Below are 18,713 nucleotides of genomic sequence, written 5' to 3' on the forward strand. Positions count from 1 at the left end.
CCCTCACCATTCCCACATCTCACCCCACCATCCACTCTCAGTGAGAGTGAGGCCTCCCGTTGGGGATCATCAAAGTCTGTCACCTCATTTGGGGCCCTAGGCCCTCCCTTGTGTATCTAGGCTGAGAGAGTATCCCTCCATAAGGAATGGGCTCCTAAAGTCCATTTGTGCATCAGGGATAAAACCAGGGATCCTGGTTCGGTCTTATGTTCCCCAGCTGTCAGTGTGGATACTGTGAACCCCCACTTGCTCAGGTCCGATGTTTTTGTGGGTTTTGCCAGCATGGTCTTGACCCTTTTGATTATCACTCCTCCCTCTCTACAGATGAATTCCAGGAGTTTGGCTCTGCTTAGCTGTGAATCTCTGCTTCTGCTGCCATAAGCTATTGGAGGAAGGCTCTATGATGGCATTTAAGGTAGTCAGCAGTCTCATTATAGGGGAAGGGTATTTAAGGGAGCCTCTTCACTATTGCTTAGATTCTTAGTTGGGGTCATCCTTGTGGATTCCTGGAGATTTCCCTAGTGCCAGGTTTCTCATTAAGCCCATAATGGCTCCCTCCTTCTCTGGTCTTCCCCCATCTTGACCTTCCTGTTCCCTCATGTTCTCTTTCCCAGTCTCCTTCACCCCTCCTCTTTCTCCTATCTCCCATCCCCTGCCCCATGCTCCCAATTTACTCAGGAGATCTTGTCTATTTCCCCTTCTCAAGGGTCCATGTATGTCTCTCTCAGGGTCCTCCTTGTTTCTTAGCTTCTCTGGGGTTGTGCATTGTAGGCTGGATATCCTTTGCTCTATGTTTGTCTTTCTGTGTCTGGGTTACCTCACTCAGTATGGTTTCTTCTAGTTCTATTCATTTGCCTGTGAATTTCAAGATTTCATTGTTTTTTTTTCTGCTGAGTAGTACTCCAACTCCATTGTGTAAATATACCACATTTTCTTTATCCATTCTTTGGTTGAAGGGCATGTAGGTTGCTTCCAGGTCTTGCTATCATAAATAATGCTGCTATGAACATAGTTGAACAGATGTCCTTGTGGTATGAACATGCATCCTTTGGGTATATGCTTAAGAGTGGAATTGCTGGATCTTGTGGTAGACTGATTCCCATTTTCTTGAGAAACCGCCACACTGATCTCCAAAGTAGCTGTACAAGTTTGTTTCCCAACCAGCAGTGGAGGAGTGTTCCCCTTTCTCTACATCCTCTCCAGCGTAAACTGTTATGCTGGAGTTTTTTTTTTTAATTTTAGCCATCTGATGGAGCAAGATGGTATCTCAACATTGTTTTGATTTGCATTTCCCTGATAGGGATTTCCCTACTGGTTGTCTAGATACTAATTCAAGTAGTTCAAATTTGAGTGATAGAGATGTGACATTTGTTCTGAGAGAGGTGACTCAGTAGCAGTGTTCGATTTCCAGCTATGACACTTATATCCATAGTTGCTCTTCAAGTTATGACCATTAATACATACCTAAATGCTTTTAGAAAGTGCTTCTGCTTGGGCTAAGAAGATGGCCCAAGCATGAAGACTTGAGTTTGAATCCCTAGAACCCATGTGCAAGGCAGGGCACAGCAGTGTATGCCTATAAGTCTGTCAACCTGGTGGGCAGAAAAAGGGTCATTGTGACTCGCTGACCACCAGCCTAGTCCCAAGTTCAGTGAGAGACCCTGTCTCAAGGGACTAGGGTAGAGAGTGACAGAGGACACCTGATGTTCTTCTTTAGCCTGTATATATGTGTCTATATGCACCAGCATACTCAATTCACATATAACACCCCCATGTACAACATACACACACACACACACACACACACACACACACACACACACTCCTCTGTCTGCCATTTGGTATATCCAAAAGTGTAGCTTTCAGAATGGTGGCAGGAATCTCATTTCCTTAGAAAACTTTCTGATTCTCATAAGAACATCCCCTTCCTTCAAATGGCCCCAAGAGTAGATGGCGAAACACATTTTTAATTACACTTTTAATTTTATTTTACATAGCAATCACAGTTTCTCCTCCCTCCTCTCCTCCTGTTCCCTCTCCCAACCTCATTTCTCCCTTTCCTCGACACACTCCTAAGAAAGGGTAAGGCCTCCCATGGGAGTCAACAAATCCTGGAATACCAAGTTGAGGCAGGACCAAGCTCCTCCTTCCGGCATCAAGGCTGAGGGAGGCATCCTCCCACAGGGAATCCCACCACTTTTGATTACCTATGTGGGCTTCCCTGGCTTTGGAATTCTGGGAACTCATCATCACCTGAAGAAATTCCACCTGGTGCTGGAAGAAGAAAGGGACACTTGAATGTCAGAAAGTGGTCTGAAGTCAGGGGAAATCTGAATGAGAATGACATGCTTGGCTCCCTTTTCAGAGCAAGTGTGGAAGCCGTCCACATGCCTTCAGGGTACAGAAGCTTCCAAGAAGGAAATGGAGTTCTCATTCCCACAGCTTCTGGTCTTTGTTCTTTGAGGTCCTGCTTCCCTGGCTTCTGAACTCCTCCTCTGGGCCAGGTCACCTCTGGGCTTGATCTTCAGATAACTGCCCGATCCTTCTGCTGCCAAGCTCGACTACTCAAGGGGCTGCCCTCGATTCTTCCTACTGTGCCGCCTTAATATTCTTTCTGCCTCTCTCTCTGGCTGGTTCTGTCTCTTCATGTCCACCTCTGTCTGTCTCCCTCTCTCAAGCACGTGGGGCAGGCCGGTCAGAGTGCCCTGAGCCATCCATCAGTCTCTCACGGAATCTGGAGTGAGGCTGGCGGCCACCAAGCCCCAGCGTTCCTCCTTTCTCTGTTGCTCACAGTGCCGAGGGTTTAGCACACATCACAGTACCCAGCTCATTACTTAGGTCAGGAATTCAGACTCGGGTCCTCATGTTTGTGCAGCAAGCTGTCTTACCCATTGAGCCCTCTCCCTAGCCCCATATTGTCTTAGTTCTTATTCACTGGGCACACATTTATCTCCCCATATTTCCTGATCATTGTCAGCTTTTGTTTGAGCATCTTGAAATATTGCATCAACAAAAGACATTAGTCCAATCATCAGTGGTACCTTAGTATCCAGTCCTGCCTCCCTGACCTGCAGACACCCTTTGTGGGACACTAGGCAGCATGAAGGCAAAGAGAGTTGGCAGTTTACAGTTTTGATGCTAGTCAGTACAACACTGCCGTCTTCAGGCCAGATTAGAACTCAAGTTTAATGCACGCCAGCCCCGAGTATTGTGCTGAATAAAAGATGAGAGGATTGGAACTGTACTATTAGGGTATCATTATGCATCCACAATACAGGCAGATCTTAAGCTCACAGTATGGATCCTGCCTCAGCCTCTCAAATGCAGGGATTGCAGGTGTGTCCCACCAAACATAAATAGGAAGCTTGGGATTGGAAAGATTCTTTGCTACTCTAAACCTTGGAGAAGATTTTGATATCAGTAAAACATTTTTTCTCGTGTGCTAATCAAAGTCATTTGTTCATGCTTGTTCCTTCAGCACTGTCCTTCCTCCCTCATGCCCGTCACTGGTCCTCTTATTCCCCCTCAGCTGTCACTCTCTGATTTCATGTCACACATGTGTGTGCATCCACAGACAGAGAGGTGATGGGTGATAGATTATAGATGATGACAGATACATAGACAGAGCACATGAGTAAAAACACGTCGCATGTATATATGTCTTTCTTCTTCCTTTACACTCCCTTGTTCCCACACATCCTTACACCTTAGACCCCCTGCTTTTTTCATGGTCTCTTTCTAGTTTTATATTCTTTATATAAATGATGTTTCTTCTTCCTGAGAGCAGGGAAGATTTATTTTTCTGGGCTAGATTGTTTCACTTAATGTGTTAACTTCTAGTTCCTTCCATTTTCCTGTAAATTTTTATTTTGAAATGAAAGGATGTATGTATGTATGTATGTATGTATGAATGTACGTACACACACATATAAAGCTAGATCGCAGCAGTCAGGGCTACCTAGTGAGATCTGAGAGAGAGAGACAGAGAGAGAGAGACAGAGAGAGAGACAGAGAGAGACAGAGAGAGAGACAGAGAGAGAGAGAAAGAGAGAGAGAGAGCAGATCTCACTGGGTAGTCCTGGTTACCATCTAGCTTCAAAAATTTATAAAGAAATGTGCAAATCAAATGTTCACGCCACATCACAGTTACCAAAAATGGGAAATCCTTCATGGGGACCACACCACTCTACTTTTTAATCTCTGAGGTGACTTTCCTTAATGATGTCTTAATGGTGTCTTTTGAAAAACATCTGCCATCTCCTCTGAAAACCTAGAGATATCAGTGTCTCTGAAATTGGAGTAAGGAGTACAGAGAGGACTACAGGAGAGAAGGGAAGCACAGCAAACAGGCAAAACCCCACAAGTGGTTCACACTTCCCTAAGCCTGGGAAGGCTGGGAAACGAATGCAATCAGGGTGCATCGTGTGAACCTCCCCAATAGTCAGTAAAGATCCAATCATCAGTAAAGATAGTATGTTTGAAAAAATACCAACGATTAAAATAAAAGTCTGGAGAAAGTCCCTAATGCTTCCACCAGGACTGCTCCTGTAATCTTTGCAGGCTCCAGGCAATCACACAGCTAAATCAGTGGATGCTTCTACGTCTTTAAAATGATGAAAGTAGCAGGATTTTCACCCTGTTATGTCCTGTGGTAGTCTCTCTTTCCATAAAGTGCACAGTCTGGTGCTGTAATCAACCATGCTTTTCAAGAAAGTGGGCAAGAGACAAACGTACAGAATGACTTCCTCAACTCTTGTACAATGAAACCAGGAATAATAACAGAGAGAAAATTAGGAAGTTCACAACATTTTGGAAATTAATATACTCCAAATATAATTTTCAGTGGGTCAAAGAAGGTATCAATTAACCATTCAAGTGAATTCTATAGTTTGTGGGTCATATCTCATTAAAGCTACAGCTTAAGAAGAAAGAAGTACACACATTGATTGACAGGAAAAATGGATGAAAGACATCCAGCATTAGGGTCTTCATGACTCACAAACTGATGGTAAGGCCCTATTGCTGAAGACAGCACCTATATAACTCATTGAACATGGAGAAGTCAAGCTGATGTCTAACTAGAGCCTTCAGCGCTCAAGACATTAGAAGGTACCCTGCATGCTACCAGAGAGGGAAGGTCAACATCAGCCCAGCTGCAAACCCTCTGCTCGACAGTGTTGACCTGTCGGCATGGTACCATGGTGTGACAGTGACACAAACATTGTGGGACTAACCAGGCACTATCTGATTGGGTTTTAGGCCCACTCCATGAAACAGAACCCATGCCTGACACTGCTTGGGCGGGTAAGAATCTGAGACCAGACAGGCCATAGACCTAGGGGAGAACCAAACACTTGTTGTTCTATTAAAGGAGCAGTAAAAATCTACTAGCAGCACTCTGCTGTACTCATAGGTCAGGGTCTCACTCAGCCATCATCATAGAAGTTTCTGCTGCAGCAGATGGGAACCAATGCAGACCCTACAACTGTGCAATGCAGAAAGTGAGAGATCTTGGAATACTCGGTGCCTAGTGAGATGTCTTTATCAAGTCCCTCCCCCCAGGGCACAGAGAATTATATGGAAGAGGCTGAAAGCTTGTAAGAGCCAGTGAGTATGGATGATGGCAAGGGAACCCTGTCCTCCAGACAGAACAGGACTGATGCACACATGACGTCACAAAGACTGTGCCGGCATGCACAAGGCCTGCACGGATCTAAGCCAAATGGAGTCCCAGTGCTGAGAAGGGGAGGCAGGCACGAACCGCATCCTTAACCATAAAGCTAGCTCCAGTCGACAACCACTCGCAGAGGAAAAATTAGTTTCTCCAAGGAGTCTCAGGGATGGCCAATGCAAAATGAACTCAAGGATATTTTGGGGGATTTTTGCTGCTTCATATTTCTTTGTCTTGGCATTTTCAAGCCTTACTGGTCTTTTGCTTATATATTATAGTTTCTGATTTTGAGGTGTTAGGGATTTTTCTATGTGAATGTGTTTGTGCATATGGTCTGTAGCCATATGAAAATGTAAAAACCACAAATACTCCTGGAAAGAAACGTGAAGAATCTCTTCAAAGTAGACTTGGGTGAATCCCACAGCTAAAGTGAGTGTCCCCAGTACTATCTGTATTTATACTCGTGGTTCCTCCATAATTAAAAACGGTCATCATTTATGCTACAAATGGTATTGATTGTTTGTTCAGGACACTGAACGTACTTTGTTGGAGAAGTCCCCCAGCCCCTCAAGTGGGCATCAGCCTACGGAGAGATGCAAAACTGGGTTCAGCCCTAAATGGGACATCCCTCCTTGGTCCTGTGGAAGGGGAGGCTGAAAGAGTGCAGGAAGTAGACGATGGGTGGAGTTCTGAGAAATGCTGTTTTCTGTATATGACAGGGCTATCTCAGATATGGTTACCTGCAGAAAAGACCACTGGAAATTCTGGCACAGATGGCATAGGTTGTCTCCAGGTCTCTTCCCACACAGAGCAGCTGCTGACAGTTGGTGTTATCTAGGCAACGTCTTTAGAAGATGTGGCCACATGTTAGGATTCTATCTATTTTTTTTTGTTTTTTTCGAGACAGAGTTTCTCTGTATTGTTTTGGAGGCTGTCCTTGAACTCGCTCTGTAGACCAAGGTGGCCTCGAATTCACAGAGATCCGCCTGCCTCTGCCTCCCGAGTGCTGGGATTAAAGGCGTGCACCACCAACGCCCAGCAGGATTCTATCTCTAGTAGATGGCTTCACAACATTCACATATGGGCAACACTAAACAGAGTTAATGGGGTATTAAATAAAATAAGGCATGAATTTGGCTGGGAGGCATGGAGGAGCTGGAAGGGAGAAAGAGGGGTTTATATATGCTTGAATTGTATTGTATGTACATGTTAAATTCCCCAAACAAAAATGTAAAAACCTTTTTGCCTGTAGTGATTGGCTTCATTTCTGTGGGGAGGTCTGAATGGAACATCACGGCAGTGAGTATATGGTTCAGAAAAACGATTTACCCAGTTGTAATTGGGAAGGAGATGAGGGGAGGGAGTGGGGGAAACCGAGGAACTTAAGTCAGGACTCTAACTGCAGAAGTTCTGGCAGAATTTTCTAAATCAGTTCCCAGAGCCTACTGTGTACCCATGGTGTAATCATACATCCACCACAAAGTGGGAGGATATTTTCTTTGAAAATCCTTTCTCCAAGACGAGCTGGAATCATTTTTATTGCATTTTATTTTGGAGTCCTGTGTATCCTGTGTGTTGTCTGTGGTGACATCTGTCATAGATCACTGGCCAAAGTGTCTGTGGTGAACCTGTCCTTTCAGTCATTCCAGGTATGTTGATCTGGGACATGACGTCTTTGCAGAGACAAGGATGTCCTTTATTTAGGAATTTACCTAATTTGGGGACCGGGACGATGGCTCAACGCAAAGTGCTTGCTGAGCAGTGTGAGGGCTGCATTCAGACCCACTGCACATGTGTCAGGCAGATACGGTGGCCTACACGCAACCCATGGGAGATGTGTCAGGCAGATACACACGCAACCCATGGGAGACGGACAGAGAGGGACCTGAGGACAAGTGGCTAGTGTAAGTGCCAGAGTTGGCTAAATTCTGGATACAAATAAGAGACCATGCCTCAATACATAAGGTAGAGACTGATAGAAGACGACACTAGAAATCTGCCTCTGATGACTGATAGATATTGGCTGGTGTGGTCATCAGCTCCATACATATCAATCTGAATATGTTGAGAAGGTGACTGAAGTCTACTTAAACTTGCTCCTTGTATTAATAACTCAGGGTCATGAAGAGGTCACCAAAGGCTCACATGAAAAGGAGAAGCAGATGACCAACTTTATCCAAAGTTTTAGACCTCCCATGTCTTTCAAAGTGCTCTACTGGGAAACATGGATAATATCCAAGCTTATGATTTCACCATGAAAACATGCATGAAAATTGATAAAGTTCTTTGGAGGTAGAGAGGGAAAATAATTTTGTGCTTGACATAATAAAAGTTGTCCAGGGTATAAAGCAGTTCTTTTCGACGAGGTTGGTGAGGAAAGGCCCTTCAAATGAGGTTTTGACTGAGATGGGTTTGTTATTGTTTTTTAAATCTTTTTTCATTGCTCTCTCTCTCTCTTTCAACACAATTATATAATTTCTCCTCTCTTCCTCCCTCCAAATTCAAGGCTCTGTCTCCTTTAATCATTGTTGCTACAAACACATGCACATATAAATGAATAAACATATAACTACAACCACTGAGTCCCTTCAGTGTAGTTTCTATGAACTGTGGGTGAGTGAGAACATATGGTGTTTGTTTTTTTGGGTCTGGGTTACCTCATCCAGTTATTTTCTAGTTCCACCCATTTACTTGCAAATTTCATTTTTTACAGTTGAATAGTATTCCATTGTGTATATGAACTACATGTCCATTATGCATGTGTATGGAATTATCAAAGTATAAATACAGCATGTATTTTAAATATTAGGATTGTTGTGGTAGACTAACAGAATATCACATTCTCTCTCTAGGATCAGTGTAGAAAGAGTGAGGTTCCAGATTGCAACAAAAGTTTGGTTGAGATACAGTTTCTTGGCTATGATTCCTCCCCCAGCAGATCACATGTTGTGACTTCTAGAACTAATACTTGAACTCATCTCATCAGAGACAAATCAAGTTATGTCACTGTAAAGGGTGTGGTGTTGAAATCCCAACCAAAGTACACAGAGTATGTGAAAACAAAGAGAGACTACTGTGTCCTAACTGTTGATGACTTTACACTTTAAAAGTATAAAACCAGGACAAGGGAGAAGACTTGTTCACAAAACTTTGAGGGCCTGAGTTAGAACTCCGAGTATCCAGGTCAGAAGGCAGAGACAGGAGGATTCCCTGGGGCTTGCTGACTAGTCAGTGTACCCAAATCATCAAGTTCCAGATCCAGTGGGAGACCCTGTCTCAAAAAATGAGGTGGAGGGTTATTGAGTAAGACACTTGATGTTAATTTTTGGCTTCCATACATACATATGTGCTTACACACCCACACCCACACCCACACCCACACCCACACCCACACACACACACACACACACACACACACCAGTCACACATAAAACTCTTCTGGAACAAACACAGTTTACTCTGAAAACTTAATGCGCTCAAGAGGATCTTCTACCCACCTATATGCCTGTAGTCTAACTGGGTAGGATAGTCTAGTAATTTTTTGAGACTAAAACCCAGCCAGCACTATGGCCAATCCAGTGCAAAGTCTTGGCCTTCAAAGGGCCACAAAACAGAACTGTGTTCTATTTGGAATGATAGCTTTACACTTGAGGAGATGTGAACATTAAGAATAGCTCAGTGACAGAGAGAGGAGTGATGAGCAAATTGGCAAAACCAGCAGAGACAGCTGATCTGAACAGGGGAGAGCTCTTGAACCCCAGACCGACAGCGGGGAGGCCAGCATGGAACTGATCTGGACCCCCCAAATGTGAGCGTCAGCGAGAAGGCCTGGGCAACCTATGGGGCCCTGAGCTGTGGATCAGTGTCTATCCCTGGAATACAAACAGTCTTCGTGTGCCTATAGCACAAAGAGGGATGCTCTCTCAGCCTGGACTCTTAGGGGAGTGCCTGGACCCTACCCAGAGTGAAATGACAGACTCTAGATATCCCCTATGTGGAAGGGATTGGCAATAGGGTGGGAGGGTGGGGGGGAAGGGAAGTACGGGAGGAGGGGAGGAGGGGAGGGGGAGGGAACTGGGATTGACATGTAAAACAAGCTATTTAAAATTAAAATAAAAAATGATAAAAAAGAATAGCTGCAGATGTAAAGGCAGACGTTGTGTGCTGGAAATACATCCTGATAGCCTCCACACTCATCCTTATCCACATTTATTGAATCATTTACTGCATGTCTTAACAGCTTTCTATAAATACTTAGAGTACACTGATGACTCACAGCTGGATGGAGAGCTGAGGTGATTTACAGCTGGAAGCTATTAGCCTGAGATGAGGAGACGTTTGAAGCAAACCTAATCACACAGGGTTTGAAATACACAGACTAAGCAGTACCTATGTACTTTTCCTAGCAAGTCAAAGTTCAATTTTAGATAGCAGTGAAGAGAGCAATAGACTTAGAAATGAATATGATTTTGCTATTGATCTGATAGCATTGTTAGCGCTAAAGTCTGGGCTCTAAGAATCTCAACAGCGTAGGCTGAACCATCAATCTGTATGTGATGATTAAAGAGATGAATAGAGACAACGAGGTGAAAAACTGACTGGTTTATTCAGTCAGTTCGCCCAAAACGTCCCTACCTTTTCAGTGTTGGGTTTACGGGTGGCCATCATGCCTACTCATCTTTTAATTTCATTTTGGGGCTCTGAATTCTAGCTCTTACATTTGTATAGTGTGTGCTTTTTCCACGTAGGCGTGTCCTCAGTCCATAAATCCCAATTGTGCAAAAATATCCAGATAAGAGCAGCACTGTTATCTAATGAATACAGCCGTCTATTCCTTTGGGAGGTAACAGTTTAGCTGGGTATGGTAGTGCAGGATGATAATCTCAGTACTTGGGAGGTGGTATAAGGGTTTCCAGGATATCCACTGCTATGTAGTGAGTTTGAGCCAGCCTGGGATATATACAACACTGTTTTTTCCTTTTTTTTTATAAGCAATCATTTTACATATCAATCACTCTGTTCCCTCTCCCTCCCATCCTCCCCTATCAACCTCCCAAACTCACCCCTGCACCTACTCCCCAAGGACAGTGAGGCGTTCCATAGGGGATCATCAATTGGGGGAGGGCCTAGGTCCTCCTCCGTGTATCTGGGCTGCAATATTATCCCTCCATAGGAAATGGGCTCCCTTAGTTCATTTGTGCACTAGGGATAAATACTGGTCTCACTGTCTGAGGTCCCATAGACTGCCCAGGCTTCCTAACTGGCTCCCACATTCAGAGGCTTGGTTCAGTCCAATGCTGGTTCCCCAGCTTTACAACTGGGGTCCCTGTGCTCTCACTGACATATGGCACTGTTTTAAAGACAACCAACTAGCCAAATGAATGCAACCAAACCCAAAAGGGAAACAAACAAAATAAACACACACACACACACACACACACACACACACACGCAAATACTCTTTCTTTTGTCTATTTTGAGAAGTGAGTGATTTTTGAGCTTCTGTGGCTAAATCAGGAGATTAGGTTGATGAGTGCCCAGAGTCCCTCATTCATGAAAAGAATCAATCCCATCTTCATTTCTGCATTTTCTTCACAAAATCATTTGACTTCTTGTGTCATGGGACACAGCATCATAATCAGCTTTATGTCAACTCCACTTGTGGTTCCTTCTTTTAATACAGCTCTTAGAATGATGGGTTTTTCTGGTTGAAAAAATCCTTTCTTTCTCAGTTTTAAAGGGATCTGCAACAGTTAAACAAATAGTGAGAGCCAAGCAATGAAGCATCACCTAGCACAGAACCAAGGGAGAGGCTCGTCGAGGACAAATACACCTTTACATGCACACGGAGACTACCTTTTCCTCAGTTGTCATCCCTTAGGAACCAAGTTTTTAAACGTTTGGGGTCTAGGGATGAAACTTAGCTATTCATGGTTATAGGGCAGACATTCTCCTGAATGAACCACTACCCAGTCCCTGAATTTAGAAAATATTTTTAAAGCAAAAGATAAAGCCTCTGCCCCCATACCATAGACCATACACCTCAACAGATATCACAAAAGAAGTTACATGGCTCAAAGAATAAATTAAGACGTGAGCAATATATGCTTCTCTACATGCAGATGACCCCAATTAAAAAGCCAAACTGTATGTAACTCACTGAAAAAGCACACTGACCTGTATGTAACTCACTGAGGAAGCACACTGACCTGAGTTTCCTCACAAGGCTGGAAGGAGAAGTTCTGCAGGACTCTGACAAGAGCCAGTTTCATGTTCATGAGAGCAAACCTCATGCCAATGCAGTTCCTGGGTCCATCCCCAAAGGGCAGGTATGTGTAAGGATTGATGCTGCCCTGGTTCTTCTTGCTGAACCTGGTCCCACGGGAGTAGATGAAGATGAGTTAACAAAGCACAAACCCCACAACTTCCCTAGTTGGATATCTCTTAGATACCCATAAGCAGTAGCAGGCAGGATGTTTGCCTGGGCTGTTGGTCGAAATTCTGCTGGAGCTCTCTTTTTTCCAATATATATTTTTTATTTAAATTAGAAACAACCTTGCTTCACATGACAATGTCAGCTTCCTCTCCCACCATTCCTCCCTAGCCCCTCCCTTAGCTCCCCAGCCTCCCACCCAATCCCCACACCATACCCCAGGGAGGGTGAGGCCATCCATGGGGGGAATCTCCAGAGTCTGTCATTTCATTCAGGATAGGACTTAGGCCCTCCCCCTTGTGTCCAGGCTGAGAGAGCATCCCTCCATGTGGAATGGGCTCCCAAAGTTCATTCATATGCCACAGTATACACTGATCTACTACCCAAGGCCCCAGAGATTGTCGAGGCCTCTTCACTGACACTGCATTCAGGGGGTCTGGATCAGTCCCCTGCTGACCTTTCAGGCATCAGGCGGGGGTCCAAGAGCTCCCCCTTGTTCAGCTCCTGCTGGAGCTCTTAAAAGTTAATTTTTGAGATTTTATTAGTTGTATACAATACACTGTGATCCCACTTCTTTCATTCCATGTTCCCAAGTAGTCCCCTCCTACTTTCCTGCCTCATTTTGTGTGTGTGTGTGTGTGTCCCCACATGTGTGCAAGTCTTTTACAGGAAGTCACAGATGTTGTGTGTTTACGAAGGCAATGGCCATGGCTTGTCCACAAGACATTCTGTAGCACAACTCCACACCTCTAGCCACTACAGTCTGTCCTTCCTGTCTTCCGTGATGTTTCCTAGGTGTTGGAGTGGGTGATATACTGTAGAAATTGCTCCCCCTCTCTTTACTGTGGAGAAACTTTTAGTCACGTTGGTCAATGCTGTTCAAAAGAACATTTATTTATTACTTACTTATTCTGGGTGGTCTGAAACTCTTTATGTAGACCAGGCTGGTGTCAAATCCACAGAGATCCACTTGCCTCTGCCTCCCAAGTGCTGGGATGGAAGGTGTGCACCACCACACCCAGTTCCAGAAAATTTATCATTAAACAAGAAAAGGGCATTTGACACACAAGATAGGAGACCAATAGAAGGAAAGCGTGTTTTTGCCTCAACTAACACTTCTGCTGGTCACATGAGCACTGGGCTCAGAGGATAACATACCCAAAACTTTGTTTTCCCTTTGCAATTTCTCCTCCCCTCCTCTCCCCTCCCCTCCCCTCCCCTCCTCTCGTCTCTCCTCCCTTTCAATTCTTCTTCTTTTTTGACTATGTTCCCTGTCTTTCTTTTCCTTTTGCTAGTTCCCTTCTCTCTTCCCCTCACTCTGTGCTCATTCCTTTCCTCCTCCATTCCTTCCTCCCATCCTACCTTCCTACATATCTTTTATTTCTCTTTATTTTCCTCCTCCATCCCTCCTCCCCCCCCTCCTCCTCCTCCTCCTCTTCTTCTTCTTCTTCTTCTTCTTCTTCTTCTTCTTCTTCTTCTTCTTCTTCTTCTTCTTCTTCTTCTTCTTCTTCTTCTTCTTCTTCTTCTTCTTCTTCTTCTTCTTCTCCCTACTTCCCTTCCTTACTAGCATTTAAGTCAGATATCTTACAGAATATACAAGGTTACTCCAGTGTAATGTCATCCACGTTTTTCTTTATATGTTTCCTTGCATATAAAATTATGGAAGAGTAGATACATTTTATTTAAATTTGATATTTAAATATTTAGGAGAAAAGTAATGATTTTAATAAGATGATAACTGTAATTATGTACTTCAAGCTGTAATTTATGTTTTGAAGAGAATTCTGAAGTATTTATGGGTTGTATGTTACACACACACACACACACACACACACACACACCACGCGGCAGTTGAGGGAGAGTGTGTTGGAAGACATACAGGAGGAGCGGGTGGTGGTGAAGCTGACATGGGTGAAAGGTTGCTGAGCACACAGAGATCCATTCAGAGTGCTACATATATGATTTCTATGTATTACTCTCTATATAATTTCTATGTATTGTTCTTGGGCACTTGTCAAACATCCTCTGTAATAGACATATAATTTGGATTTTTATCAGTCTTTGGAGTAGTCCCTATACAAAGTAGGCATGTGTTAAACAGTTTCACTATTAAAAAATTCAACACAAATGTAGTCAATTGTTTGTGCTTTTATAGTCACAGTACAACAGGAGGTAGAATTGCGGAGACTGGAGGGAACACATTAGTCATTCGGAATGGGTCAACTCTGAACGATTTCTTCAGTAAATATCATGGTGGCAACAGGCATGCCACAAGCCTAAGGCATATATTCTGACATCAGAAAGCCCACAGCTAGGGGTTAGTGCATATCTGCCTCATAGATCCTCTTATTTGCTAGCCTCAGCGCTATGACCTCCATTCTCTGTTTTGATTACCAACAGGAGATCAAGAAAATAGTATTTTTATACTTAAAACTTTGACAGAAGCCTGACCTTAGTTCCAAAACTCCCAGAAGAATCTGCTTGCGGCATCTCCAAAGAAGGATGTCTCAGGATTCTAGACTAGCAGGTGCCTTGGTCTTAGAAGAGGCATTAAGTGTTAGGGAGCTGGCTAGGATGACAGCCAGAGATAGGACTCTCAGGCCCATGGGCTCCTCTATCTTCACCAAGGCTGCTCTAACCATAATGGAGGAGGGCTTCCAGGCCCACCGTGACACCATTACAGACATAATAGAAGGTCCAGGAGGCAAAATCTATTCAAGTGGGAGATGCAGATGCTCTCTAAAAGTGACAGGGACAGCTAGTGGGAATGGCAAGGGAACCTGAGATAAATGAAAAGCAGAGTACACAAGAGTTCTGAGGAAACTAAGACAGATGACATACTTTCCTAAAAGTTTACACAGACAGACAGGCAGACAGACAGAGAGAGACACACATCATGCTCAGACTAGTCTGGTTCTGGGTTGTTTTTCTTTCCCATGTCTCTGTACCTTTCAGGGTGGAACTCCTCAGGCTCTGGCCAGCACTCTGGGTCTTTGTGAAGAGCAAAGGTCGGTACCATCACTACAGTCCCTTTGGGAATGAGCACCCCATTGACTTCAACATCTGTCTTACAGATCGTCTCGAGTCTTCCACCGACTGGATATAATCTGAGAGTCTCATTCATCACCATGTCTAGGTACTCCATCTGGACCAGGGCATCATAGGTGGCAGGTGCCTGGATGAATGGGCAGGGAGAAGGATGGAGAGAGGAGGAGGGAGATGGAGAGGATTCATAAATTAATATTTTTTATTTTAAACATTATTTTTATTTTAGATGCACTCTTATTTACGTATCAATTCCCCCAATCCCTCTCCCTCTCATCCTCCCATGCTCCCCACCGACACCCCACACACTACCCAGGGCCAGTAAGGCCCTCCACAGAGGATCATCAAGGTCCATCACATCATTTGGGGGAGGGCCCAGGCCTTCCTTCCCGTATCTGGGCTGCAATAGTGTCCCTCCATAGGGAATGGGCTCCTGAAGTCCATTTGTGCTCTAGGATAAACACTGGCTCTGCTGTGAGAGGTCATATAGACTGCCCTGGCCTCCTAGCTGGCACCCATGCTCAGAGGTCTTGGTTTGTCCAATACCTGGTCCCATGAGTTAATATTTTTGAATTAATTTTTATCTATGGAGCACTGCCAAGGTGTTTGGAGCTCCACAGAGCAACTCCTACTGATTAAGAGCCTTAGCATTTACAGAGCATTTTTCAGAGACAGGCTTTCTCTGTGTAACAGCTCTGGCTGTCCTGGAACTCAACTCACAGAGATGTCCCTGCCTCTGCCCCCCTAGTGCTGGGATTAAAGGCGTGCACCACCACTGCTCAGCTATAAAACATTTTAATAACACACACTCTTCAATCTGTTCAATAACCCATTGAGAAGCAATCCTTTAGGATAATGCCAAGACCAGGGCCTTGAATCCTCAGCATTATCATGCACTACTCTTTGTTTCTTATGTAAGGAACCATTACTAATAGATTATGACAATTATACTCAACAACAACATACCATAGTTAGTGCTACCTTTCCACAAAGAGGTCACACATGGAATTATATAAAATACAGATGAAAGCAAATCTCCATTTTGGAAAAAATAATTATTTTTATTTATGTGTATGTATCTGTGTAGAGATTTGTGCATGTGTGTTCACGTGCTGTGGGCCCAGAAGAGTGTGTCAGAGCTCCTAGAACTGTAGCTAAACATGGTTGTCAGTCTCCTGATGTGCGTGTTAGGAACTGAACTATTAAAGAGCATCCAGAGCTCTTAACTGATGAGTCTTCTTTACAGCCTTTAAGAAAATCATTATTTTATTTAGTTACAAATGTCTTGCATGGTCATTATTTTGATTATATATAAGATTTAGAAACATTAGATCAGATAATCTTTGATAACTCATTAAAGAAACTGCCCTTTACATCAACTGGAGATCATCACAGGAACCTCAACTGGACTTCATTCATACCTTAATGGGTCATGGGGAGCTGAGCACCAGTCAATATTTCTACATTACAGATGCTGCATTTATGGCTCAGGGAACATGGAGAAGAAAAGAGAGGCAGAAGGATTGTGAGAGGAAGTCTGCCGTGAGACAGTCTCTTTTAGAAATGATGCACAGACAAGACCAGAACAGTGGCAATATTAGTGGTCAGCCTTGAAATAGCACGCGCGCGCGCGCACACACACACACACACACACACACACACACACACACACACACACACCAAAAACGGACTCAGTAGGTTTTGTCTGTGTGTGCATACATACAAACTTATGTATATATTTATGCAACAATAGTAATCAAAAAGGGGTTATCAACTTGAAAGTCGGGGATGGGAGAGGTTTGAGGCATAGGCCGGAGGGTGGAAAGGGCAGGAGGAAAGTGATGTAATTCTATTTCAATTAAAAATAGTTTAAAATTAAATAAAAACATGCACCTTGGTTGTACATCACAAAACACAAATGATTTGAGCTGGTCTTAGCAGTCTCTTCTATATTAAAGATACCAAAGACAGATATAGTCATCTCAATCAAAATGCTCAATTTCAACCCTGGTAAAAGTCACAGTGAGAACAGAATACATCACTTAGCTGCATTCTCTGTTGCTGGTTCAGCCTGATGATTGTTCCTTCAGGGCTTGCCTGTGATCTCTGAAGAGCATGATAAACCAGACAGACATCTCCACAGACTACTTAACCTCACACCAATAGCTTCCCAGTATGGGCAGAGCTGTAAAGACCAATGTGGAAAATATCTGGCTATTAATTTATGGGACTTTTGGACAGATCATAATGTATGGTTAAGAGTTTGACTTGGGTCACCTATGAGTGGAGAGAGATTGTGGGACAGAGATAAATCAATATGCCTAGCCCCGTCCAGCCAAGGCCAGTCACACTCAGCCAACAACAGGTTAACAGCACACCCCACAACATCAGCAAGCTGACTACCCAGATTTGACTAACCAATGCTCATACTTTCATGCCACTGTGATTTTGTGGTTGCTTCTTGGTAGTTTTTGGTAATAGATAATGGATAAAGCCGTACCAATATTCATCTGCAAAGATGTTGTAATCTTAAAAAGCAGTATTTGATGTCTTTTTCCATACATTCATCTGAAGATCATTCTTAAACAAAGCTGTCAGAACAGTCCATGCTTATGGCCCTGTGCAAAGATTCTCACCAAATGTGATGAGAACCACACTTGTCACTGCTTCTCTCCACTGCTCTCTCCGGGCCCCACATCCTCACCTTATTGGGTAGAGCTGCATCAATTTTATCCTGAAGTTTCTTCTGGACATCGGGGTGAGTGGCCAGTAAATACAGAGCAAAGGAAAGCGCGCTGCTGGTGGTCTCATAGCCAGCGAAAATAAAGAAAATGGACTGGGCCGAAATCTCCAGATCAGATAACCCTGAAGGGAAAGGAACTGCATTTCATCTCACTTATTTTTACATCAATTGATTGATGTGTGTATAGACTCCAGAAGGCCAAAGCATGGTTTAGAAGTCAGAGGAGAACTTGTAAGAGTAAACTCTACTTTTCTACCGTTTGGGTCTTGGGATTAGAACTCAGGTCTCTGAGTTTGGCAGCAAGTGCCTTTACCTGTGGAGTCATTTCTTCAGTCCAGGGCATACATTTTGGGCAAAGGAGATGAGTATAAATCATGGTTTAGAGGAGGAGCAAGCCAAAGAAAGATCACAAACATCTACAGAGAACATGAAAATTCAGAATTATAAGAGGCTGGGTTTTCATTCTCCGACAAGGGGGTAAATTGGAAAAATGATTTTAATCCAGTGTACATTCCCCTTGCCCATCTGCTCCTCGTTCCTATGCCCTCGACAGCACCAGAGGTATGCAATCTGGAGAGAAGGAATATCTGCCTAGTATGGCACAGTGTCTTAAGCATGACTCTGCTTTCTGAGGTTTTTATTTCCTCTTTTAATTAGAATAAAAAATTTCCAATACTCCTTTACAGAAGACAAATATGGCATGTTTAAACTTTCATTCTGCTTAATTTAAAAACTATTGTATGTGTATGTGTTAATGGTATATGAGGTGTCTGTGTATGTGTTTACGAGTGTACATGTGTGAGTATATTAGTGGTGTGTGT

General features: G+C 43.6%; 1 protein-coding gene across 1 annotated transcript in view; it reads right to left on the minus strand.

Annotated features, from left to right (window-relative positions):
• Positions 1-11,151: 11,151 nt before the first annotated feature.
• LOC101832126 (cytochrome P450 3A9-like) overlaps positions 11,152-18,713 on the minus strand; it is a 52,340-nt gene continuing 44,778 nt past the window's right edge. The window contains exons 10-13 of the mRNA XM_040731212.1: positions 17,854-18,014; positions 15,053-15,279; positions 11,881-12,043; positions 11,152-11,415 (exon numbers count right to left, since the gene is read on the minus strand). Coding sequence (XP_040587146.1) covers positions 11,272-11,415; positions 11,881-12,043; positions 15,053-15,279; positions 17,854-18,014 — 695 coding nt within the window. The 3' untranslated portion in view covers positions 11,152-11,271. The remainder of the gene's footprint in view (positions 11,416-11,880; positions 12,044-15,052; positions 15,280-17,853; positions 18,015-18,713) is intronic.

This window comes from Mesocricetus auratus, unplaced genomic scaffold (genome assembly GCF_017639785.1).
Source record: "Mesocricetus auratus isolate SY011 unplaced genomic scaffold, BCM_Maur_2.0 Super-Scaffold_100025, whole genome shotgun sequence".
Lineage (NCBI taxonomy): Eukaryota > Metazoa > Chordata > Mammalia > Rodentia > Cricetidae > Mesocricetus > Mesocricetus auratus.